Source organism: Panthera uncia, assembly GCF_023721935.1.
Source record: "Panthera uncia isolate 11264 chromosome A1 unlocalized genomic scaffold, Puncia_PCG_1.0 HiC_scaffold_17, whole genome shotgun sequence".
Classification (NCBI taxonomy): domain Eukaryota; kingdom Metazoa; phylum Chordata; class Mammalia; order Carnivora; family Felidae; genus Panthera; species Panthera uncia.
In genome coordinates this window covers 25,021,894-25,048,730 of record NW_026057577.1, presented here as the reverse complement: position 1 = coordinate 25,048,730, position 26,837 = coordinate 25,021,894, and the positions used below count along the sequence as shown (strand labels likewise).

The following is a 26,837-nucleotide window of genomic DNA, read 5'->3' as shown; positions in this document are numbered from 1 at the left end:
CGATGTCACCTCACTTGGATTCTTTTCACAAGTGTGGCACTTCTACATATATGACCATGTTCATTATGTCCTCCTTTAATCCTAAATTTCTTTATTGGTATATAGTAGAATCTGCTTCCTAATATGATTGTGTGGATCAAGTGAAATAGTGAACGTCAAAAATTTATCTCAGTGCACGGCACACCCCACATGGTCAATAATTCTTGGCTGCTGCGTTATAAGGTATTCTGTCCAGTCTCCCCTGTATGGCACCCAGCTCTTGGGGGGAGAATTTAACATATGTTCTTGTGAATAAAAACCTAGCCACAAAAAATATACTGGTATAATGTTACATTTGACCTGTTCCTCATGATGACAGATAGAAAATCTTCTTTTTGAAAACAAACTAAACATCATTTAAAACCTAGAAGAATCCATGTAAACCTGTTAAGAACATGTATTCAATACAAAGTACCATTGGCCTTATAATTAAACAAAAAATTCGCCAGTTGGTTTGGATTTTTATTCTGATTTGTTCACTGATTGTGCGTGTTGGCTCTGAGCAAGTCTATCCTCTTCATCTGCATTATAGGGTAAGTAAGCTCTTCCATCAATCCAGAGTGCCTGCTTTGCGGTAGTGATTAAGCCCTGAGTAAGCTGTTGAGATGCTACCTTATCTTACTCAGGCTGGTCGATTTGGGCAGAGTTATGCCAGGAGATAGGATTAGATCTGTTTTCATATCATTTTATATATATGACTCTTAAATTTGACCAAAGAAAATAAGTGCACTATTTTAAAGCAGAGAGGAAGTATCAAGTATTTGGGTATCATCCGTCAGATATTTTAAAAGTTTATAATTGGTACCTGTGTCTATATGTGCTGTTCCTGTATATAAGTGATATCTTGTAACATTTCTGACAAGTGTAGAGGAATGGTTTTGGTAATAAGAATCTGAAAATACAGAATTTCATCTGAGATCGTGTAGTCTTTGAGGGTTTGTTTTGTTTCTCAGACGAGAATGGTTTCCAACTACTATGTGGTGACAAATGTATTGTAAAAAATTATTTGGTATTTCTTTGTTTTTGCCAATGTAGAATGTAGGAGTTGGATGGCAAACAAGACCAAAGTGAGTTGAAGGTACAATGGGAGCTGGGGTATTGTAGTTCTGAGTAGGAAGGACTTAGATAGAAAGGCAGAGGTTGGAGAGTATAGAGCTGCTTATCCTTGCTTTGGAGTGCAGACCATGGACTTGGTCATGTTTGTTCCAGGTTTAACATTTGAGACTCCCCTTAAAAAAAAAAACAACAAAAAACTATAAGCAGCCCTAAAGATGTTTTTAAAGAATATGTGAAGTATTCATTCATTATTTGTCAGGAGAACTTTGGTGGTCTTAAAGCATATGCTACCTCCTGAGACTTGGTCCCTTCTAGTTCTTTTTAAAGGGACTCTCTGGTGAAAGTATGAGCCTAGTCTGATCCCTTCATCAGATTTCAGTCTCTGGGTTAACACTGATCAGACCTCCAACAGATAAGATAAGCCTGTATTTACTCTAAGGAGAGTATTAAGTTGAAGAGGCTTGAGCTTCCATTTTTCCAAGTGACTGTTTTAACAAGGGCAGTCCAAAAATAGATGTATACACCTCAATGCTCAAATTCAGATTCTTGGTAAAGGCAGTGTTACCTAAATAGTCTTCAGGGGAGTAACACTGTTGAAATGTGTTAAGTATAAGGGCGGTATTATTTTCTCAAGAAACTTGTGATGCCACTTTTGTGTCGCACATTTAGTCCAGCACTTACAGGTCAGTATCATTCACTGCATAAAAGGTCTGGAATTAGTTGGGTCAGACTAGTCCAGAACCTGAGTTAGTTTCAAGTAGTTTTCAAACCTGGTCACATATTAGAAATACCTATGTAGCTTTTGAGAAATATTAATTCCTAGACCTCACCCTCAGGTCCTGATTTAATAACTGTAATTGACCTTACTTAAAGATTTGGGCCAGAAAATGCTCTTCTTTTTCATAGTGACTCAGACTCCCAGCATATACCAAATCTCAATTCTTTACTTTATTCTAGGTGCTATTAAAAACAGGGCTTTTTACTTGCATGTTTTTGTTGGTTTGCTATTATTTTGGAAAGACAGACATTATGAGTATGTCTGCCTAATTAGGATTTGGTTTTGCCTAAAGCATTTGCTTAGCCAGAACTTTCTTTGCCATTGGAGAGCAATCAAGTGCCTATCTTTTTTTATAGCAAAATCCCCTCTTAATTACTTAGTCCTTAGGTAGTTTCATTTATTCATTCAACAAACACTGATTGAGCACTTATTATGTGCTGGGCACAAGTCTGGATGCCAGTGATATGCCAATAAATAACACAAACCTTCTTCTGTGTTCTCATGGAGTTTACATATTTCCCACCAGTGGAAGAGATAGACGAAAATATGGTGTCAGGTTGTGGTAAGTACAATGGAGAAAAATAAGGTAGGGTAAGGAGTTAAGCCATTTTTTCTTTTTAAGATTTAACCATGTTTTGTTTTTCCTAGGAGTTAGTAAACTGTTTGTATTCAGAACCATTATGGTTCCTTTCCTACCTGGTATCTACCAGGTAGTACTGGTGAATCCCATCCCAAAGGTGGCCTTTTCTCTGAAAGTAGCTATTAGAGCTTTCAGTGTCAATTCACTTTTTTCAGCATACCAGAACATAAAAGATGGTAAGGACAAGATAGATTTTGAAAATGTGTGTGGGGTGCCTGGGTGGTTCAGTCCGTTATGCATCTGACTCGGCTCAGGTCATGATCTTATGGTTTTTGGGCTCTGTGCTGACAGCAAGGAGCCTGCTTGGGATTCCCTCCCTGTCCATCTCTCTCTGCCCCCCACCCCCATTTGTGCACAGGCACATACACTCTGTCTCTCAAATAAACTTAAAAAAAAAGTGCTTTAATTTCGATTTGTATAGCTACCATGAACATTAATGTATTGTTTTCACTGTTGTTGTCTTATGGTAAAGCCTAAAAGTAAGTTATTTTTGTATAGTTAATTCATTTTTTCATGAAATATTATATACAGAAAAATGAATATACACTAATGTAACCATCACTTAGGTCAAGAAGTAAATCATTTTTAGTAACCTAGAAGCCCCTTCCTCCACGTACCCTGTCCTGATATACTCCTCTTTCTTATTTTTCTAACTACCAACCTGGCTTTTGTGAACATCATCTCCCTTTTTCTTTATAATTTTATCTGTCTTTGCATCCCTATGTGATATAATTTAATTTTGCTTGTGTTTGAACAAGCATATAATTATACTTGATATTTTGTGGTTTGCTTTTTTCCTGCTCAACACTCTGCTGGTGATTCATCCATGTATTATGCAGTCGATATGCTACTGAATGCATATACCATAATATACGCATTCTCTTATTGATGGACGTGTTATTTTTTAGTTTTTGGCTAATATGAACAATGAACATTTTTGTTCATCTTTTCTGGTGTACATGGGTATTCTTCAAGACATACATCAAGGATTGTCAAAGGGTATGTTTCAGCTTTACTACATAATTTTTTTGCCAAAGCAGTTTTCCAGTTAACACTTAATCTGCAGTTTGTGAGAGTTCTTCTTGTTCCACATCTTCATGAATACCTCAGTGTGTTTCTGAAAGTTATTTTTTTTTTAATGTTTAATGTTTATTTTTAAGAGACGGATATAGAGTGCGAGTGGGGAAGGGGTAGAGAGAGAAGGGAGACAGAGAATCCACAGCAGGCTCCAGGCCCTGAGCTATCAGCATAGAGCCCCACATGGGGCTCGAACTCACAAACTGCGAGACCATGACCTGGGCCAAAGTTACACGCTTAACCAACTGAGCCACCCAGGTGCCCCTGTTTGAAAGTTATTAAAGAAAAAAAATTAGGCTTTAAAAACTTTCCAGTTCTTCAAACTCGAATTTCTGCTTTAATCACTTTTCAGAGGTGAAGTAATAGGAATAACAAAGTGCTTGCATTATGCAGGCAACATCCTAAGTACTTCACATGAATTATCTCATATAATCTTGAGAATCCCAAAGCAATGGGGTCCTTTACTATTCTCATTTTACAGATAAGGGAACTGAAGTTCAGAGATACTAAGTTACTTCACCAAGTGATTCAAATAGAAATGGCCTATTAAAGACACACATTCAGTGTTTGTCCCTTAAGTCCAAGCTCATGGTCATCATGCTTTAATTCCTCTACCTTCTTTCAAAATACTTAAGTGGCCCTAAAAACTGATCCTTGAATAATGGAAGGGCTAAACCTTTATGATCCTAGGCAGACTTTGAGAGGTGGTTTATACGCACAAAAAATGTCGAAAATGGGTCACTGCAATTCCTTGTGATCTCTCCACAATTTATCTCCAGAATGGCTGAGCCACAATTTCCCTGGTAAGGTTTTTGACCTATACTCAAAAAAGAAATGTGCTAATATTATGTTGTAAACTTCAAGTTTGGGCAAGCCCAGCGACCAACGGAAAACAAAACTATTATTAACAGCCATCATTACCAGATCCCAGATAAGGTAAATGTTGCAGCCTGAATTCTTTACTTTCTGTTGTTCTAAAATATAATTTTAATTCTTACTACGTCATTAAAAGAGTGAATAACATAATCCTAAATCACTTCGAGTTAGTGAACTGTGCTAATTGCTGTGAGAAATACGAAGATGTACGTAGATGTGGTATAGACCTCAAAAGGCTTCAAATTCAGTAAAAAGGATTATGCCTATGATGGCTACAAAGTGACGCATTTTGAGACTAGTGCGGCCCATCTGTGCGCTAAAAAGACAGCCATGAAAAATACTGTCCTGGAACGATGGATTCTGGAATTCTATCAGTCGTTGCACAGTGAAAACATCACCTGCGGGTGCCTGGCTATTATGAAGTTTGGTCTGTTTTTCTTACCAAGAGACCAGTAGTTTGTAAATGGAAACGTGTTGTATTCTCACCGTTGGGGAACAGGCTGGCATGTAAAATGTAGTGCGAAACTGGTGACTTCAAGTCCTGACGACCCTAAACCCTACCCGCCTGAGGAAAAGGCTGAGTTGAGGGACGGCTGCCTTGGGCACTCGTTATGTGAATACAGTACAGACTCGACTTCTCGAACCGGCATTAACTTGAGCGGGCCGCGCCATCAGCGCCTGCCAACCTCTGAGGCTCAAGGCCGCGAGGCTTTTGATTTCTCTGTCCCGATCTCAGTACGTCCGTAAAAGACAGGGCAAGCAAGTACTTCCTGGAGGGTTCCTTCCACAGGAGATTCGTTTTATTTCAACAAATGTAAAGAAGAGAGGGAATGAACTTCCTTGCTCGCTAAACGGTAGCGGCGAAGTCTGCACTTTGTCCGAGGGAGGGGCGTCGGAGTTGCAGAACTGAAGTTTGGCCCGGGCCTGGCCACGCCCTGAGCTTCCGGATTTGGGCACAAACTGAACCCCCTACCTAGAACGCTTACCCCACCGTTCTGCCCCAACAGGAAACTTCTTTTTAGTCCGTCATAACGCATTTCCGGCCCCTGAGCCGGAAGTTGAAACGGCCGAAACCGCAAATCCGAGGCGGATCCTGTGGCCGGTTTAGGTGAGATCTCGCGACGCTTCTTCAAATCTCACGAAGAGCCGGAAGAGTCCTAATGCACCACCCCAGTTTTTACGTCACCCCGGAGACACGCCCTTGGGCGCCCGTTTGCGTGCTCGCCCGTCTTGCGCATGCGCAATATCCCCCCTTCCGCCCCCGTGTGGGCTTCCCTCTGGCCAGTCGCGCGTGGGCTGAGGCCCTGGGCGGGCGTTGCGAAGGCTTGTTTGCTTGAGCGCTGACCCCGGGGCCGTCCGGAGTTCTCTACCTCGGGGTTGGAGGGTGTAGACCCCCTACCTAAGGTGAATGTGCTGTCTCGTGGGCTACTAAGGCCAGGCGGGGAGCACGGGGGCCGGGGCAGCGGCCATGAACTCGCCCGTGGACCCCGGCGCTAGGCAGGCGCTGAAGAAGAAGCCGCCCGAGCGGACCCCCGAGGTAAGGTTGGCGGACTCTAGTTGTCCAATGGACAACATCCCCTTGTCGGTCCGAAACCTGCGGCGACTGTCCCCTTGCCAGATCCTCGCACCTGCTGCCAGTGTATCTGTTCTCTGCGTCCCCCCGCCCTCACCCAGGCCCTTCTCGCCGAGGTGATGACCGCCTTTCTTGCTCGAGATGCCGCCTTCCTCGTACACCCGTCTTTGCCGGTGACTTCCTGGTGTTTTCGATAAGAAGACACCATTACAAAGTTGTATTTTGTCAGGGCAAAATGTGCGTCTTGGAGTGAGAGTACCCTTAGGTAGATAGACTTTGAAAAACGAAGTAGACATTATAAGTGAATAGTCATGTTGCTAAGATGTAACTTATTGCCTAGAAAAGAAAGTTTTCAAAAGCACTTTAAAACTGCATCCAGTCAGATGATGAATTCTGGGAGTGGATGATGCATATTTAAAGATCTGTTCTTGCGGTACTTTCTCAAACTGTCAGCGGGAAATTTTACAGTATTTTGTGCTTGGATCCAGAATTTGGTATATTGGGTTAGCATCAGTGGCATACGCTTAAATGATTTTCATCATCAGACCTGAAGGCTGATTTTCAGACTGGTATCTGAAACGTTTTAATTTTGCACAGCCTTATAGAGTGCTTAAATTTTGAGGGGGGGGGAGGTTTTCCTTGATTTGGAGAAGTTTCTGTAATAAATGGTATGTTTCCTAAAGCAAAAAGCAAAAACTGGCAACAGCGTGAACAGATCGGTGGATTGTCTTGTATATAGTTGCAATAAATGAAATTAATTGCTTTGATTCTTACTAAGTCACTTTGTAGGTTTTTTCAGATTTATAGTGCTTTGCATAGTGGGTTTCAGTAACTTTGGTCTGACCTTTTGGGACATGACATTAGTCAAGCTGTAACTGTAGTTGTGGTAAGTCAAACTTTGTTTTGGGGGGGGGGGGTCCTGATCTTTGAATGGAAACCAGGCATATTCTGCCACTTTCCAGAGTTCTCGTTTTGAGACCTACATTTATAATCCCATGTGTTTTAGTTTCCCTGTGATGATTCTTGAAGTCGTTGTGAGCTAATTGAAAGTGTTCACCTTCCCAGGTGAATTTGCTATAGTTTTTATATAATTAGAAACTATTACATAAGGCTTCCAATGCATAATGTAGGTTTTACTTTTTCTCTTAAAAATTTTTAAAAATTCTTTCTTCCTTTATTTTTGCTATTTGTATTTATTTATTTTTTAATTTAATTAATTTATTTTGAGAGCAAGAAAGCACAAGTGGGGAAGGGGTGGAGGGAAAGAGGGAGAGAGAGAATTCCAAGCAGTCTCTGTGCTGACAGCATGAGGCTCCAACTCACTATCTATAAGATCATGACTTGAGCTGAAATCAGGAGTCTGACACTTAACTGACTGAACCACCTAGGCACCCCTCTGCACCCCTCTGCTTTTTTTTTTTTTTTTAATGTTTTCACATTTATGTATTTTTGAGAGACGGAGACAGACAGAGTGTGAGTGGGGGAGGGGCAGAAAGAGAGAGACACAGAATCCCAAGCAGGCTCCAGGCTCTGAGCTGTCAGCACAGAGCCCAGTGCAGGGCTCGAACCCATGAACCGTGAGATCATGATCTGAGCCGAAGTCGGACACCCAACCTACTGAGCCACCCAGGCCTCCCCACCCTCCCCTGCTCTGCTTCTAAATACAATTTATGATAAATTCACACTTACTGGGAATATCACACTTCCCTTTTTTAAGTTTTTATTTTGAGAGGGAGAGAGAAAGTGGGGGAGGGGCGGGGGGGAGGACAGAGGATCCTAAGCAGGCGATGTACTGACAGCAGAGAGCCCTATGCAAGGTTCAGACTCAAGAACCATGAGATCATGACCTGAGCCGAAGTCAGATGCTGAACCAACTGAGCCACCCAGGTGTCTCTACTTCTCTTTAATAGCAGAATTTACTAGTTTGAAATGGCCCATTTTTGAGTCTTAGGAAATTTTCTGAACTATTCACAAAATTATGTTGAGCAATGTGTGCCCCATTAAGTACTTTATCTTGTTTTACTGGAACAGCAGCAGCATTGCTTTAAGGGAATGCTGACCAACTGCTGGCGATACAGTCTAGAGTCCAGATATCTAGCAGCAAAACTTGCTTGATTCATTGGCATTGCTTTTGAGTGAGTATAGAATTTGTTTGCAGTACAAAATTGAGTAGAGAAGTGGTAAACCTGAATCCAAGTGATGATTTATTTGTGGTAACTTGAAATTCTCACAGATTCGTTTCTCTTCTCGGGAAATCTTTATTCTTTTAATGGATTCTTAAAATTTTATTCTGTGGTAATTGCTAATTTAAAAAAGATTGAAGGGGTTGGAAGCAAGGGGCAAGGGCTGAGTTGCAGTTTAAATAAGATGTCAGTGTTACAATTTTTGAGAAGACGATTTTCATTTAAGGCTTGATACATGTGATGGAATTAGCTCTGGAGATATATGGGGAAAGAGCTTTCTAAGTAGAAGGAATACTGATTGCGCTCCCAAGAGGAGAGTATGTCTGGTGCATTCAAGGCACAGCAAGGAGCTCTTAGTAACTGGAGGAGAGTTAACAAGGGTCAGAATTCTAAGAGATGAAGTCATGGAGGCAGTTGGTGTAGGGGCACCTGGGTGGCTCAGTCGGTTGGGCATCCAACTTTGGCTCACATCATGATCTCACACCTTGTGAGTTCAAGCCCTGCGTTGGGCTCTGTGCTGACAGCTCAGAGCCTGGAGCCTGCTTCAGATTCTGTGTCTTCCTCTCTATCTGTCCCTCCCCTGCTCACACTCTGTCTCTCAATAATAAATAAACATGAAAAAAAATTGTGGTGTAGGAGGGAGTATATCATTAAGGACTTTGTAAATCATGGGAAATATCTTAACTTCTATTTTGTGTGATAGAGGGGGCTGCTGGAGGATTCCAAAGCAGTGATATTATACTACCTAATTTTTTAAAGAGCACCCGCTCACGGGTTGCTTGCTGGGTTGAGAATAGACTATATGAGAGCAAGGGTACAAAGAAGCAGGCACATCAATGAGAAACTCTCATGTTAAAGTCAGGAAGAGCTGATTGTAACTCAGACTAAGTGATAGTAATACAGGTGATAAGAAGTAATCAATTATGGAAATAACTCTGAAGGTTTAGCCAGTAGGATTTGCTAATGAATTAGCTTTGTGCTTTGAGGAAAAGTAGAATCGAACAAGATTTCACGGTCTTCAGCCTGAAAAGTGGAGTGTTGGAGTTACCATCAAGGTTGGGTGGGGAGAAGCTGCAGGAGTAGGTTTAGGGAGGGAAGATCAGGAATTTAGTTTTGAACATTTCAAGTTTGAAATGTCTATTAGAAATGTTGAGTAAGGAGTTGCATATACAAATTTGTTTTTCTCTAGAGAGGGCTGGGCTGCAGATAGAAATTTTATAGTCATTAGCTTCAGATATTAATTAAAGTCATGAGACTAGATGAAATTACCAAGGCTGTGAGTGTACACAGAGAATAGAAGAGGACCGAAGACAGTCCCGTGGCACACTTGAGTACTACGAGATCAGGGGAGAAGAGCAGAAACCAGCAAAAGAGGATGAGTGGCAGCAAACAGTGCAGGAGAAGAAAAGCCAAACCAATGAAGTGTATAATAGAAGGGTATAAAATTCATACAGGTTATTTTTGTGAATCCCTAGTGGGTGCAAAGCGTTATGAAAAAATACACAAATAGCTAAGAATGACTGCCTTATAATCTTGTAGTCATTTGTTTGCATTGTGTAGTTAATGAGTAAAGAAGTCTACTGTGTGTTTCTGGGACAGAACTAGTACTCCCTTTATTTTGAACCATCATCTGTTGTCCTTACATGAAACTATCATCTTAATCTTAGTGACCCAGACATTGAATGTGGAAATGTGTTTTAAAAGTATACCACTTAGAATGCGTTCTAACAGTTTTTACTTTTCTGGCTATTTCTCCTACTGTGTAGTTCCAGCTTCACAGCACATTGTCTTTCCTGAGCTAGTTCTCTGATTTCCACATCACAGAGATTTTTTTTTTTTTTTAATGGTAAATTTTAGACTTAAGTACTCTGCAAAGCTTAGTGCTCTAAATCAATGAAAGCTGTTAAGGTACTCATTTTGAGTCTTTACACCAAAGTTAAAGATACTATAGTCAAAATTAAGGCCTTGAATTTGGCTTTTCCTCAGCTCAGTCTGTATCCAGCATCATTCTTTGTCTGTAACCTTTCATTTTACCTCAGAGTTAGTTCCTTAACTCTCTTAGGGTTTCTTTTTGTTAGTGTTTAATATCATGCTTTGCATGTACTAAATAATGGATAAATGTGTTAAAACAAAATTTAGAATTTTGTGTGGTCTTCATGTTAAATAGATAATAGTTTCTGTCAATTAGAACTGCTGATTTTGTACTTCCTGGGAAGCCATTCAGCAGCTTGGCTTTAGTTAATATTTATGTGCTGATACCTGGTCCATCTTAACCACCTTTTATGTGCTGCGGATCCATATATCTAACTACTAAATTGTCCTCCAGGTTCTTCAGTCACTAGTCCTAAATTGAAAACTCATCATTCCTTTTTAATATTCTGTTGGTGACTGCTCCAGTTGCTCAGTCTAGAAATTCATATTTTCACTCTTGATTCCCCCTGCTAATCTTCTCTGTATCCAACTGGCCTTTAAACCTTGTTAATTTTATGTCCTGAATATCTACCTTCTTTTCCCCTGCTCTGTTACCCTAGTTCAGGCCCTCATTTAATTTTATCTCTGAGTATTTTGAGTCATTTTTTTATTATATCACTGCTATAGTGTTTTTTTTTTTTTTAAGTGTTTATTTTTAGAGAGAGAGCATATCCATGAGCAGGGGAGGGGCAGAGGGAGAGGGAAAGAGAATCCCAAGCAGGCTCTGTCTGCTCTGTCACCATTGAAGCTCGATCCCACGACCCACGAGACCATGACCTAGGTTGAAATCAATAGTAGGATGCTCAACTGACTGAGCCACCCAGGTGACTGTACGATATTCTTTTTAATACTTACATCTAATCATGTTTCAGTCTTGCTTAGAATTACCATGCTTAGGTAAATTAGCAATATAAGTTATCCACATTATTTTGAGGCATTATTAATGTTTATGTCAATAACAGGTTAAAGAGGGACTGTCTGAGATAAGCTGAGTTGTGTGGTTATATCAACTAGGTAATAACTAATTTATCCTTTCCTTTAATAAATATGTCAGACACAATACTAAAAGCCAAGGTTGTAGAAAGAAATTGGATATAGTCCCTGTTTTTCAATAACTTAAGAGACAGTCATGAAAACATCAGTAAAATGTTAAGGTTATTAGTGACAAAGGTATGGATAGGATACTTTGGATTGCAAGTGGGAGAGGAAAAGCTTTGAGGAGCAGTTAATTGAATCTTAAACACTGTGAATAGCTGTCTGTATGATATCCAGAAGGGAGGTCTTTCCAGGCAGAGAGGAACAACAGCAAAGGCAAAGTATATGGGTAGAATAAGAACCCTCTCTGTTAGCATGTATTCCTCATTGGGGTGATATCATCCTCAAAGGGACAAAAATTATTTCTTAGGGGCATAGTGAAAAAAATCTTACTGTGGCTTGTAGCCTTCTAAAACTAAGTTCTCCCTGACAGAATTTCATTCCTTAATATTTGATTTGGAGTGGGGGCAGCATTTAGGAAAAATGCCTATAAATGTACTTTGGAAAGGATGTGATAATGAATAAAGGTTGCAAAACATCACATATTGATTGTGGGGTGTGGTACATGGTGCTGGATGTTAAATGTTGAAGCTGGATATACTAGCTGGGTTGGATCATTTTAGGGATTTGAACTTGATTTTATGAATAAAGGAGAAACATTGGAGGGTTTAGAGCCTGAAGATAAGCTTTACAAAGATTACTCTGGGCATTGTAGAAGATGTATTGGGGAGGAAGTACGGTGCTATAACAAAGGCAGGAAGGCTTATAGGTAGGGTGAACATGCAACATTTTGTCCAAAACAGCCTACTTTTCTGAATGAAAGATAAGACCTTCAATGATTTTACCAGGATAACAGGGAAACCAGGAGCTCGGGTCCTGGTTATAGGAAACAAATGAAGTAGTTCATATGGGATAGCAGTAGCATATGGGATAATGAGATAGTGAGGAGGTAGAATTGGCCCAAAGTGTTAACTGGCTTTTTTTTTTTTTTTTTCTCGAAGTTTGAAATTGACTATAATACACGTACGGTAAAGTCCATATACTGTAAGTATATTGCCAGCTTAATTTTTACATATATATTTAGGTATCACTGAAATCAAAGTATAGAATATTACCACCACTTCAGAAACTGCCCCTTTGCCCCTTCCAATCAATGCCCTTTCCAAGAGGAAAGCACTGTTGTCACATCTTTTACCATAAATTTGTTCTGCCTGTTTTCCAGCAACCAAGAGGACTATGAAGCTACCTTGTATTTTTGTGTTTTATCTCTGGACTGAACTTTGTACCTCCTCTCTTGGTGATTTCTTTGATCTACACCTGTCTTTCCTTTGTATCTTAACTCATCTTTTGGCTACCCTTTTGAATTGTCTGCCTCACACTGTTCAGACCTACTTTTGAGACAGGTGTTTCTCAGCCCCAGAAGTTGCATTTGAAGGCCAAAATACACCCTGCCGTTAGGTTCCTCTCAAGCCTTTCTAATAGCACCAGGTTAAGTCTGGCAAAACCTTCCTGTCTTCTGCTTGTTGGGAACAGGTTTTGGCTGGGTGCAAGAGCAAAGCAGAAGTTTAGATCATTTCTAGATTCTTGATTTGGGTAACTGCATGTTTAAGAGTACATTATTGGGGCACTTGGGTGGCTCAGTCAGGTGTGTGTCCGACTTTGGCTCAGGTCATGATCTCACACTTGTGAATTCAAGTCCCACGTTGAGCTCTGTGGTCACAGCTCACAGCCTGGAGCCTGCTTCGGATTCTGTGTCTCCCCTCTCTCTCTGCCCCTCCCCTGCTCACGCTCTTTCTGTCTCAAAAATAAGTAAACATTTTTAAAAAATTTTAAAAAAGAGTGCATCATTAAGGGGAAGAATTAGGGTAGGAGGAGATTCAATTTTGGAAGGGGTTTGAGACTCTGTGCAAGGGATACAGAATAGGGATGCTCATTAAGAATTTTGAGCTTAAGATCAAACCAGGCTTTGGATCTGAGTTGATATGAGAGTCTATAGCATGTTGATTGTAGGTGAAGTCATAAGATTGGTAGGAATGACCAGGATGAAAAGCAGAATGAGAGTAGGACAGCCCCTTTGGGTGCTCTCCTGTTAAAGGGATGGGACAAGGAAAAGAAAACTGCAAAAGAGTGAAAAGAAGTTGTTAAAGAGGTAGGAGGAGAACAGAAGAGTGCTGCTATAGGAGGGTGTTAGACAGAAATCAAAGCCTTATCAGTAATGTCAGATACTGTAGAGAGTTCAAGAAAAGTGAGGACTGATAAATTCTTTGGATTTTGTCTATCAGAATGATTTCACTGGATTGATGAATAAGGATCCTGGACATAAGTCCCAAGAAAGTGAAGGCAGCAAGTACCATTTGTGATATGTATAAACAGATAAAGTCCTCCATGATTTTTTACCTGGCACTCTAGCCTTATCATCCCCCACCCCAAACATAGGCCTTTTAACTACTTACAAATATCTTAACGCTGTACTTCTCAACTTAGGCTATGTATATTTCTCAATTTAGGTAATTTTTTTTGAATGCGTATGCCCACCCTTTTTTTCTTGGATTAGAACCTTGTGGAATGGAGTGTTAAGCATTAGTACTTACAGAGAACTTCTTAAGTAGTTGTGATATATAGATAGCAGTGAGAAGCATTGTTCATTGTGTCACATTCTCCTGTCTCTTTGCTTTACACAAGAGGGGAAAGTATGGTGCAGTATTTATAGCCCTGGAATTTTTGTCAAGTGTGGGTTCCAGCACTGAGACGTTGAGTGACCCTGGGCAAGTTACCTAACTTTTTTAAGACTGAATATCATTTTGGGGTTTTTGTGTGGACTAAATGAGATAATATATGTAAAGTATTTAGCAACGTGCCTGTGATCAACATTCAATAAATGGTAGCCATACGTACTAGCTTGCCATTTCCTTAGTGGAAAGCCATCCTCTGGCTTGGCAAATTCAGTTTGCTCACTTTTCCACTCCTCAGTGTTCCCAGGATATTTGACACCTTCCTCTACCACAGTAATTACTTTGTTATGATTACTTGCATGTTTGTCTCTCTGGCTGGTCTGTAAGCTCCTTGAAAATAAGATATCTTTATGTTCCAGTGTCTAGTATGCAATACTTGGTACATAGTAGGTTTCCAGATATTTTTTAAATGACTTTAAAAAGAAAAGCAATGTGAGGCACCTGGGTGGCTCAGTTGGTTAAGCATTTGACTCTTGCTTTCTGCCCAGGTCATGATCTCACAGTTTGTGAGATGGAGCTGGCGTTGGGCTTTGTGCTAACAGCACAGAACCTGCTTGGGATTCTTTCTTCCTCTCTCTCTTCCCCTCCCCTGCTCCTGTGTGTGCTCTATCTCAAAGTAAATAAACTTACAAAAAAAGGAATGTGAAAAATACTTACTGTTCCCCTATTCTTCTAGTGGTGGTTTCTTTTGGTCTAATATTTGAAGTGCTGGGATTAAAAGACTGATGAAGTTTGGCCAAAATGGCAAACATTTGCTATTAATATCCTCTAATTAAAACATGAGTAAAGTACAGTTGCCATGAAGAGACTGTTTTACCTTGGAATTCATCATAAGTAGTACAGATAGAAACTCCTTTTTTGTTTAGTTTTAAAACACACACACACACACACACACACACGAACAAAAAACACATGTGCAGGAAATTTCAGAGAAATACAGATAAATACCAGTTTTAATTTCTCATAGAGTTTCAACCAGATGACTTTAAAACTTTCCTGGGCAAAAATTTCATGCTTAGCTAGATGCTGATATAATTGCCTTTTTACAATCAGAAAAAGGCTTTAAAAAACAAACAAAACACAAATTTTTATTAGAAAAGCCAAAGAGGGAGCTAGGAATGTAAGAAGATAAAATTTAGTATTCTTGTAGTTATTTATCCATTTCAGAATTTAGAATAGTGATCTTTAAATGTAGACTTGTAGAGGTTTTTCCTGAATTGGCAAAAGTGCGCCATTGTACTTAGAGTCATTTTTGAGTGAGTCACTGTGCACATCCCTGAGGGTGGCAGAACAAAGATTCTTTTGTGCTTTTCTACAGCAGATGCACATTCAGAGGGTTTTTTGGAAGTAAAAGAATTTATTTATGCTTGTGGGGCCCTTTGGCCTTCATTTGTAAATTCAACTGGATAGAAAAGGAATAGACATCTGGATGGGGCCTTTATTAGACAACATCTCTTCTGGGCACCTCATTTTACATGTATTGGAGATTCCCACCTAGAGAAAAAACTGTAGCCAATGAGGAATTGAGACACCCTAAGATTTTGTTTTGGAGAGACTGAGGAGCTGCCCCAAGAGAATTCTGCAGAAAGGAGGAGCATCCAGGCATGATGAGCTTGACTGTGTGACAAAGTCCTGTTCTTTGGAAGGGATGGAATGACTGAGCTCTGTAACATTGTAGTCATTATTTGATTTAACCTTGGACCAGCCTATTTAAACTGAGATATTGCTGTAAATAAGAAGTGAACGAGCCACTTTATTAAGAACATGAGATTCTGGATGCCTGAGCAGCCCCTATTTGATGTTTTCCACTCTCCACTACTTTGCCATAAACTAAAGCTTTGGCAGCTGGAGGGCTTTAGGCTTTGTCATGTGGCAGAGATAGTGAGGTTCACTGGACAGGACACTTAGTACAAAACTAAAGTAGTATCACTGCCAGCAAGTATTTGTGAATGTATATATAGCACTCTTAGAAATACTTTAGCCGGTGAGGTCAAGAGCTAGTGAAATGAGTTGCATACTGATCCAGGAACTAAGCTTCTGAGAGGTGAAATGTCTTGCTCAAGGTCACATGATTCATCGGTGACTTCCTCAGTTCAGTAGCACCCCACTTCTCAGAACAGTGAAGTTTAGGCCATATTTTAAGCTTTGAACTTTTGTTTATCATCTGCATAGATGTCTAATATTTTCCTGAATAAATTGTTACTGTTTTATCTTGCCTGTGATGTATGCAGTATTTTAAGGTGCTGTGTCAGTTCAGTGGAGGATATCAATGTAATGGAAGTTCAGAATTCTCAAGTTTTATGTAGAATGAAAACAGGTGTGTTTGATGTCTGTATTGGTGATTTTTTACACCATTCTGTTTGATAACTTATATTTTTGTTTTCAAAAGGTACTAGTGTATTCAGTTTTGGCTTTTTTTAAAAGTTTGTTTTTTAGAGAGAGAGAAAGACAAAAAGTGTGAGCGGGGGAGGGGCAGAGAGAGAGGAGACAAAGAATCCGAAGCAGGCTCCAGGCTCTGAGCTGTCAGCACAGAGCCCAATGCAGGGCTCGAACTCACAAACTATGAGATCATTGCCTGAGCTGAAGATGGATGGTTAACTGACTCAGCCACCCGGGTGCCCCCAATTTTGGCTTTTTAAGAGCATTCAACTAATAATAAAAGGCTTTATCACAGATTTTTTTTTTTTCTTTTACACAAAAGAGTTGTGTAACAGGTACCATCTGGAGTTTGGAGTATTTATGCCTTAATACCTGCCTTAAATGACTGAGGCAGAGTTGAATACATAATTTTTGAGGAGGAGTGCCTAGTGGATATTTGTGTGGTAAATATTTTTTAAGTACTATTTTTAAATGCCAGGGGTCAAAGATTAAAGTTCTTTCATTAGGGGAGGAGATAGGCAAATACACAGACAATTAAAATACCCTGTTAACTACTGTATAGCTGTAAAAGGAGGCACTCAGGAGTTTACAGAAGGACTCTGAGAGGGAGAAGTAAAGGGTTGGCAGGTGTCATTCTTGTTGTCTTAGAAAAGGGAATGCTGCCTTGAGTATAGATGAGAATATGTAAATGTTAGATGAAGAAGGGACAGTTTGTGTTTCCTGAAAAGAGAACTGCATTTGTCAAGGCCACAAGATGATCTTAACACAAAGGTGCAAGTTGCCTGGGCACACAAGTAGTAACAGAGATGAGCCTGGAGGCATGGCCAGGGTCCAGATCTCGTGAAGAACTGCTTTCTCTTTGTTAAGGAGTTTCTATATGCTTTTTAGAAAGTTAACTCTGGCAGGACCACGAAGAATGGATTACAGGCAGTCAGACTTAGATGCAAGAAGACTGTTTTCTGTTACCCAGTGAGAAATAATAAATTTCAAAATTGCTCCAGGTGGGATCGTGAACAGAGATACTTATGAAATAGAATTGATAGATTTCTGGCCAGAGCGACTGAAAAAGAGAGCATCACGTAAATCAGGGAACCTAGGAAGAAGACCCAGCCAGGAGTATAAACAATGAGTTTAGCTTTGCATTTATTACACTTCAGATGCTGATGGATCTCCCAGGTGAAAGGGTTCATTATGTTCTAGAATGTGTAGTTTCTAAGTTTTACTAGAGAACTCTGGGCTAGAAATACAAATATTGGCGTCATTGGTATATATATGGTAGTTACAACTATGGATGTGGTGGGTGGAGAGTCTCTAGTGAAGAAAGGGTGGATGTCACAGTGATGGAAACATTTATAAACATTTAACGGACTAGGAAAAGAAGGCAAAGCCTGTGATGGAGACTCAGGAGCCTCTGGAGCAGAAAGGCAATAATAGCAATAAGAATGGCTAAGATTTATATGCTGGGGTACTTATTGGATGCCTGTTACTGTTAAAAAAAACAAAACAAAACAAAACAACACCTTTATACACCTTTAATCCTTCCAAAACCACTCAGAAACAACGTGCTGTCCACATTTTACATATGGGGAGATGGAATCACAGAAAAATTTGTCTAAAGGCACACAGCTAGGAGACTACAGAGTCAGGATTCAAATCTGGGATTTCTAATTTCACATTCTGTGTTTGTAATTGTTACCAAATGTTTTCCATTAGGACAAGAACCCACAGAAGACCATATGATAGAAGGGATGGGAGGAAAAGAGTTTAGGAGGGAGGAGTGAATGAATGATGAATATGTCAGCAAATTCTGTAAAACAAATGTGTGTAGAGATAAGGATTGAAAAGTGCATGTGAAACTTGGAATTACCATATCTTGGATAATTGTGTAATATATAGTGGGATCAAAAAAGTGAACTTTAGCCTAAAGTTTGAATTTAGAAGTAATTAGATACTTGATCTTTTGATGCATTATCATTTCAGAGATTAATTATTGGAGTTCTAATGTTTAAGCATATCACTTGGGATTTTCAGGTCTAAAAATTAAAATTTCAGGCTATAATTTTTTAATGTTAAAGTTTTTATTAATAAAACTTAATGTTCAAGTAATTAGCTATATAATGTATTTTAATCTAAAAATAAAATTACCAGTCTGCTATAGCAAATGTATACCCAAATATATAGTAAGACTAAATTCTAATAAACTGGTGGAATGAGATAAGCTTTTCCAGAGAACATTCTTGGGAGCAGTGTGTCATGGACACTGGTCAAAATATGGTGATGATTGGGGATGCACAAGAAAAGATAATGAAAAAAAAGAATGTAGGTAATTAAATAAGACTTGAAATTTAAGGAAAGCTAGAAATGTCTGTAACCCTGTGAATAAGCAGGACATAGTTGTATGTTGCCCACCCCCATCTTTGTTTTTTGAGAATTGCAAAACTATAGAAACATGGGAAGAGTAGTATCTTCCCTATTTTTAGTATCCTTTATTACATACTCTTCATTCAGAGTGATATTTTGCCATATTTATCTTACCTCCATCTCTCTAGCATAAATTTTATTTTGCTAAGCCATTTGAAAGTAAATTGGGGCTTGAACTCACAACCCTGAGACTAAGTCATATGCTCTTCTGACTGAGCCAGCCAGGTGCCCCATGATGTTCTTCAAATATTGTCACATCAGAAGACACATTATCAGTTCTTTCTTTTATGGCAGATGCTAATTTGGATTACCTGTATTTCTTTGTTGTAAAGGTACAGTGCTGCAAGTTACAAGTGATCTTTGAGGTGATATTTTGAGAATGTATGGATATATTGTTTTTTGCCAGTATTTGACAAATACTTTAGCATTCATTGATGATCTTTGCCTAAATAACTACTACTTTGCTGTTAGAAAGTGATAATTTTCTAATTGTATATTTCTCCCACAATTATTAGCTGGCATTCTGTATAGAACTTTCCCCACCTTCCCCTGGCCTCTCCCTTTAAAAAACAATCACTCTGATTTCAGGGATTATTTTTGTGTTTTTAATATTGTCATTATTCCCTTTGATTATTAGATTACCCCACATTTAGCCAGTGGGAGCCCTTTCAAAGTCTGCTACTATGTCCTTTTGACATGACCCCATTGGTCTGTAAGTAATTTCTTAACTCTCTGGCACAAAAAGATGTTCGAGGCTTGTACTTTCCTTGCTCCACTACTGAAATCAGTCACTTACCCAAGGAACCCTGGTTCTTATGTTAGAAAATGGTGTTTAGATAGCAGGGACTGGGCTCAAGGTGTGGTAAGTGTGTGTAGCTCTTTATTGCCGTTTTGTAGAATATATTTATACCTTTGTGGGTGAGAAAACCAGTGAGATAGAGTTCTATGTTTAATGCATGGTCTTGTTAACTTGACACTATTGTCAGAAACATTCAAAATAGCTTTAATAGTCTGCTGACTGTAATTTAGTGTTTTATAAATTTATGATCCAAACCTTTATATAAATGCATAGTACTAACATTTGTTAACTGTTTACCATGTCATCATCTCTCTGCTACACATGTAACATTTTATATTCAGAGAGAGTTAATCATTCCTATTGTACAGATAATAAAGGTTATGTGATTACTAACTGATAGAGGCGTAATTTGAATCCAAGGCTGTCTCCAGGTTCCCAGGTTTTTAACCACACTGTCTTCAGCCTAACATTGATTTGTAGAAGATTCTTCACCATAAGTTTTTATTATATAGACCCGTAGCTGCAGAACGTATGTATCTTGAAATTGAATCTGTACTGTCCTTAGGATCCACCCTGAGAGATTTTTCATTGTTAAAATTCCAGGGATGGACTTGCTTTCCAAGTAACAAAGATAATAAAATATCTTGGTTAATGAATGTTGTAGATAATTGATGTTGTATTGAAAGTACTGTGTGACGAATTAAGCATATCATAGATAAGAAATTTGTTATTTGTAGAGTTGAAGAAACAAAAAGCCTTCCAGTTTGAGTTTTCTAAGTTTTGTTTGGGTTTCTAAGCATGTGTAGAATGGCCGTCAGCAGAATTGAAAGGTGGGATTATTCTAGGAGCAGCACACTGGTTGGCACAAAATTGAGGAAGGCGCGACCTCTTATTTTTAAGTGTATACATAAAAGGGTCATTAATTCCTCATACAGAGCTGCAAATAGGAATTAATATATCATTTAAAAATGATATTGAAAACCAGTAGAATGTACGTACAATGAATGCATTAGGTATGGATTGTTTGAAGAGTGTAAAAAGATTTCTGCCTTCTTGTATGATGGCAGTGTTACCACCCACCTCAGTTTGCTCATGTTCATTCACATAACTGGCTTGGAGAGTATGGTTGATCTGTTTTCCGAAATACTGAGTCATCACTACTGCCTCATCATTTTTTGCCCAAGTGGAACCCATTATTTTATTACCTAATCCAGAGCTGATATTTGTTCTTCTCATAGCCTTGGTTAATTTCTGCAGTATGTTATTTTAGTTACAGAACAGGTGGCACATTCTGGTGTTGCTGATCTGGAATGTCGTGACTTCCCTCTTTCAGACTCAGTAGAGCAGCTTTCAAGTACTGTAGATTAATTCCTCCTTGAATCTAGCATTTAAATTATTTACTACCAAGAAATATCTGTGAGACTTTTAACCTGTCTCTGTCAAGTTTGTTTGTTTCTACTTTCTCTGTCAGCTTTTATTGATCTTCAGCACACCACGCCTAGTAATAATAATACCTCAAGCCTGTGTCAGAGGTAATTGGTACAAAAACTACGCAAGAAACCAGAGCATGTGGCTGGTTCATTCGTTAAGAGCATGATAGGATGATCAGTACTCAACTTAAGATGCAAAGGACACCTTCTGTAGGTTTCCAGAACATAATTTATATCTGTGTAACAGTCTTGTGTTCTGCAAACTCTAGCCACTTTGTTGTCCCTAGACTGCCAGCTCCTTCTCCACAACTAAAGATACCAGCAGACGGTAAGGTATCATCATTATATGAATCATTTCGTTTGTCCTCTGTCAGATGTTAAACAGTCTTTTGTTTCCTGATGTCTTACCTCATGAAAAATGTATATCATATATTCATTTTGATCTTTAGTTCTTTACGGTGGAAGATAAGTCCAATTCCCCTTTAGTCTATGTTGACCTAAAGTTGAAGTCCCAACAGTTGGTCAGTAGGAGATGTCCTGAAATGCCCCTGATCGCTGCACACCTAAAAGTGGTAGGCCTTTGCCTCCTCATAGAATTTATTGCCCACTTTCTGGAGTATTAACATGTTATAAGGACTCCAGGGTACCAGCCTCCTCATGGTTATTCTCTTGTTCATTCTGTACACTCAGCAAGATATCATCTCTGTAATGGGTCAGAAGGTCTAGATGTTTTCAGACTGTATTATGGTAGAGAATTAGAGAGTTAAAATAGTCCTAAGGGAAAACTGTAAGTTAATGTTGTCCCACATGAATGCAAAGTGTTTCTGATGATTTTTTGTTATTTATTTATTATTATTATTTTTTAATGTTTATTTATTTTTGGGAGAGAAAGAGAGTGTGAGCCGGGGAGGGGCAGAGAGAGAGGGAGACACAGAATCTGAAGCAGGCTCCAGGCTCTGAGCTGTCAGCACAGAGCCCAACACGGGGCTCAAACCCACGAACCATGAGTTCATGACCTGAGCTGAAGTCAGACGCTTAACCAACTGAACCACCCAGGCACCCCAAGTTTTTGTAATTTAAATGGAAAAGAATATAGTCACCAAATCAATACCCGAGGCTTAATAAGTTCTAACAACTATGTTATGTTGAGAATATCGGTTGCCATTTGGTTAAGTCTCTGGCAGTATCCAGTCATTTTTTAAATATACATCTTTTTTGTGAAGATGATAATATGAGATAGACCCCCACCCCAAATACTTTAAGTCTTTACTGATGGCACTAGTCTTTGCTGTCCTTTCCCTCTCTGCAAGCAATATTGTCATTTATTTACTATCTTGTTCTGGAGAATGGGTAATTTCAGAGGTTTCCTGTTGGCTTTTTGCACTGTGACTGCTTATACCACATAGGTCCTGGACCCATTGTGGGGGTTATTCTAACTAACAAGTATATGCATTGTAATCATAAACACACACATAGTGAAGAGAGACTATTAGATGGGTCTGTAGGCTCAGTGAGTTCACTATGGGCCAGACTTTGGCTGGAATGCTATTTATTACCTCAGTTCAGAAGGTTCTGGCTGGGAGGTTGGTTCTTTTGCTTCACAGAACTGCCAACTGGGATCTTTCTCTTAGTTCCATTCATTTAGTAGCTACACTGTTTCAAGACCTTGCTTACATATCTGATGCTTTGGTGCTCTTCCATGTGGCCTTTGTTTATCCATGAGGTTAGTGGGCTTCCTCACAACACTGGTGGTCTTAGGACACTTGAATCTTAGAAGTTACACATCCTTACTTCTTTTGATGAGAACAAATCACAGGACCAGCCAGGTCCACGGGGAAGGCATGTAAGATTCCAGTTTTTGATGGGGGGTGGGGGCAAGGAGTGATAAGGTCCTATTGCAAAACAGCCTATAGGATAAGAAATACCATTGTAGCCATCTTTGGAAATACAGTTTACCATATCACTACTCTGTCTGCTGTCTTCATGAATTTTATAGACCTTCCTCATTTGTTAGGGTTTTTCCTTTGAACTTATCCTTTATATATACACATAAAAATCTAATTCACTCCCATTTTCTAAAGGATTTACAGACGTGTGGTCATTGACTCCATCATGGTTAATTGCTGCTTGTAATTTTTAGAATCAAAGATTATTGCTGTTTTAGTGGCTCCATGTTTTCTTAGTAATCCATTAAAATAGAAGTTGTCTGAGGTCTGTGTTTGGGAGCAGTCTGTCCTGGTATAAAGTCATTGTTCTTAGGAGAAAATAATGAGGTACGTTTTACATAAGAAAATTTAAGGTTGTTTATAATCACTGTGCACCAAAATTCTGCATAAGTGGTAAAGTACACCATTCTGTCAGGACTTTGGACTGCTCCCACATTCTCCCTTTAATCTGTCTCTCTTCTTAGCTGAGGTTATACTATATTATCTTCAGACTTTCAATAGCTAGTTATCTGAGGGCTAGAGAAAGGTGCCCTTCCTTGTTCACAGAGTGAGCAGTAAGGTTGTCCCACTGGACTATTTATTGTTTGTTTATTTGTTGATTAATAATCACTTTGAGCCTCTTTAGAAAGAGATTTTTTAGAAAGTCATATTTAGTAAGAATGTTGACAAACTGGGTCATGTCTATAGGAGGTCAGCCAGGGTACTTTTAAAGATTTGGAACCAGCAGGGGCGCCTGGGTGGCTCAGTGAGTTGAGTGCTTGACTCTTGATTTTGACTCAGGTCTTGATCCCAGGGTTGTGGAATCGGGCCCTGTGTCGGACTCTGCACTGAGTATGGAGCCTGCTTGAGATTCTCTCTCTCTTTCCCTCTGTCCCTCTCCCCTGCTTGCTCTCTCTCTGCCTAAAATGGAAAAAAAAAAAAAAAAAAAAAATCTGGAATCTGCCAATACTGAAACTGCATTATCTGGAGAAAATAATAATTATAATACTTAAGATGATACAATAGTTCCTTTTGAATACTTGGATGTCATTGAGCAAGAAGGGTTACATCTGTTTAGAAATGAAATAGACTTTCATATGAAATAATGAGTTTTTGATTTCTGGCATTGTGTGAGTACAGGCTGTCTGTCCTACTGAAGGGGGAGGGAGGTTCCTGTATGAGTAGAGGTAACTCTTATCTTTTCAGATTTATTTTAATTCAGATTTTATTAGTCTTCCTATAGTTAAGGGTTCTGTCATAAATGGTTGCTTAAAATCACAATTGTGGGGTGTTAAGATATCTTGAAAGATATATTTGAAAAATAATCTAATTTTTTTTTTCTGTTCACCAGGATTTAAATACTATTTATTCTTATCTTCATGGAATGGAAATACTATCAAATCTCAGGGAACATCAGCTTAGGTAAGTGCGATGCTGTGTTTTAAAAGCTTGTGCTATGGAGTTATTCAAATGAGTTTGGATAGATCATTGTAGGGGCCACATGATTTGGGGGCTTTTTTAGGATAAGCATAGAAATTTCTGCTTTCTCATCACAGTTTTTCTTAACTATGGAACCTTGAGCAAATCTTAACATGTAAGCTATAGTTTTGTCTTCTGTAAAATAGGGACGATAAGATTATCTTTGTTACAGTGTTTTGAGGGTAACATGAGAGTAACTACCTGAAGCAAAGCATAGTGTTCAGTATTTGCTAGCCAGTGAAAACAAAGCTGTTTACTTTCTGTAGTTCTTTTTGATATTTATTAGGTCATATGTTTAGGATAGGCAAAGTATGATGTAGTGTATGAAAGTGGACGGATCAGGACTCTCGACTTGGTATGAGCCCCTGTGAACAGGACCCATAAACTTTCTGAACCTTATTTTCCTACTCTGTAAAATAAATTTTCTGTCCTGCTACCTTATGTCATTGTCGTTATATTTATAAAAACACTTTTGAGTTTTGTAAAGCACCTGACTTTGCATATCAAAATTTAGAGTGTGTTTTCCTTCCATGACCAGCTTATCCGTTACTTTTTCTGATCATTCTTTAAGTTTCTGTTTAAGGGCCAGATTAGATTGCTAAAATATAATTGTTAGAGTTTATTTTCTTTCTTTCTTTCTTTCTTTCTTTCTTTCTTTCTTTCTTTCTTTCTCTCTCTCTCTCTCTTTCTTTCTTTCTTTCTTTCTTTCTTTCTTTCTTTCTTTCTTTCTTCTGTTTATTTATTTTGAGAGAGATTGAGAGACCGAGTGTGAGAGGGGAAGAGCAGAGAGAGAGAGAGAATCAATCCCAAGGAGCCTCCACACTGTTAGTGCAGAGCCCGAGATCTAATCCCAAGGAGCCTCCACACTCTGCACTGTTAGTGCAGAGCCCTAGATGTCACAGACTGTGAGATCATGACCTGAGTGGAAGTCAACCATGACCTGAGCTGACGCTTAACCAACTGAGCCACCCAGGTGCCCCTGGGTTTATTATTGTCTATTTTATGTATAACGTAATTCAGATGTCAGCATATGTATGGAAGAAGCGTGCTGAAAACTAGAGCATTTAGTAACACTAAAAACATTTTTAATGAATTTTTGTAATGTTTATGTGTTCAACAGACTTTGTGTGTATGCTTCTGCCAGTAATTTCTTTTATTTTTATTTTTAAGATAGAGAAAGAGAGCATGAAGGGGTGAGGGGGGGCAGATAGAAAGAGAAAGTCTCAGGCTTGGAGCACAGTGCAGGGGGTTTGATCCCATGACCCTGACCTGAGCCAAAATTAAGAGTGAGACACTCAACCGACTGAGCCACCCAGGCGCCCCTCTACCAGTAATTTCTTTCTTCCTTTTTTTTTTTTAATTTTTTTTAATGTTTATTTATTTTTGAGAGAGAGAGGGAGAGGCAGAGTGTGAACGTGGGAGGAACAGAGAGAGAGTGAGACACAGAATCTGAAGCTGGCTCCAGGCTCTGAACTGTCTGCACAGAGCCCAACGTGAGGCTCGAACTCACGAGCTCTGAGATCATGACCCAAGCTGTAGTTGGACGCTTAACTGACTGAGCCACCCAGGTGCCCCACTTCTACCAGTAATTTCTTAACCTGATTCAGTAGTGAATCAGACAAATGTGTATTTTTCCATAATAGAAAAGGAAAATTATGCAGTGTGAATTAGCAGGTTATAGAATATACATAAGAGATTTTGTTTGTTGCCACTTAATATTATCCAATGGATGTTTTCGAAAATACTGCATTTGATGTCCCTATTTCTAAATTCTTGTAGTTGAGTGAAGAAGTTAGTGGTAGATACGATCATTGTCTACTGAAGTATATAATTATAACACTATTTTTAAAACAAAATTGAAGATAAAATAATTTTAAATTTTTGACTTTTGTTTTTAATATGTTAGATTAATGTCTGCAAGAGCACGCTATGAGAGATACAGTGGCAATCAAATTCTTTTTTGGTAAGTATTTTCTTAACTAACTTCAACTAATAGCTTTAATATTTAAATTTTGACTTTTAGCATTGAAATTCATTTGATTTGGAAGGAATTTATTTACAGCAGATTGTAATATATTCATACACTGAAATAGAAGGTGCATGTAATGTTTACAGTGCAGTGAAGTTTAATAAACACATATAATATTATGTATTAATAACTAATACACAACTGAACAGAGAGAACATATCTGCTCTCCCGAGGCTCTAGTCAGCTCTCTTAGAAAGGTAATCCATTTCTGACTTATAGCACCATAAATTAGTTTTACCTCTTTTTGAAGTCCACTTAGATAAAAATATTTGGGTCAGGCTTTTTTTACTTGACACATGTCTAAGATTTTTCCATGTTTTTACTTTAGTCTTTTTGTACTGCTTTGCACCCTGTGTGAAAATAACACAATTCGTTTATCCTGTCTACTGTTGATAGATATTAGGGTTGTTTCCAG

At 38.9% G+C, this 26,837-nt stretch overlaps 1 protein-coding gene across 9 annotated transcripts in view; it reads left to right on the top strand.

The window, feature by feature from the left end:
• The first annotated feature begins 49 nt into the window (after positions 1–49).
• RAPGEF6 (Rap guanine nucleotide exchange factor 6) overlaps positions 50–26,837 on the top strand; it is a 214,405-nt gene continuing 187,617 nt past the window's right edge. For 8 of the 9 annotated variants that reach the window (XR_007461556.1, XR_007461555.1, XR_007461558.1 and 5 more), the window contains exons 1-3: positions 50–6,003; positions 24,266–24,336; positions 26,300–26,356. Coding sequence is in view for 3 of the 9 variants with exons in the window: in XM_049648461.1 (XP_049504418.1) it covers positions 5,935–6,003; positions 24,266–24,336; positions 26,300–26,356 (197 nt within the window). In the remaining 6 variants the exon portion in view is untranslated. Of the gene's footprint in view, positions 21,318–24,265; positions 24,337–26,299; positions 26,357–26,837 lie in introns of all 9 variants that reach the window. The other variant, XR_007461557.1, reaches the window with a different exon arrangement.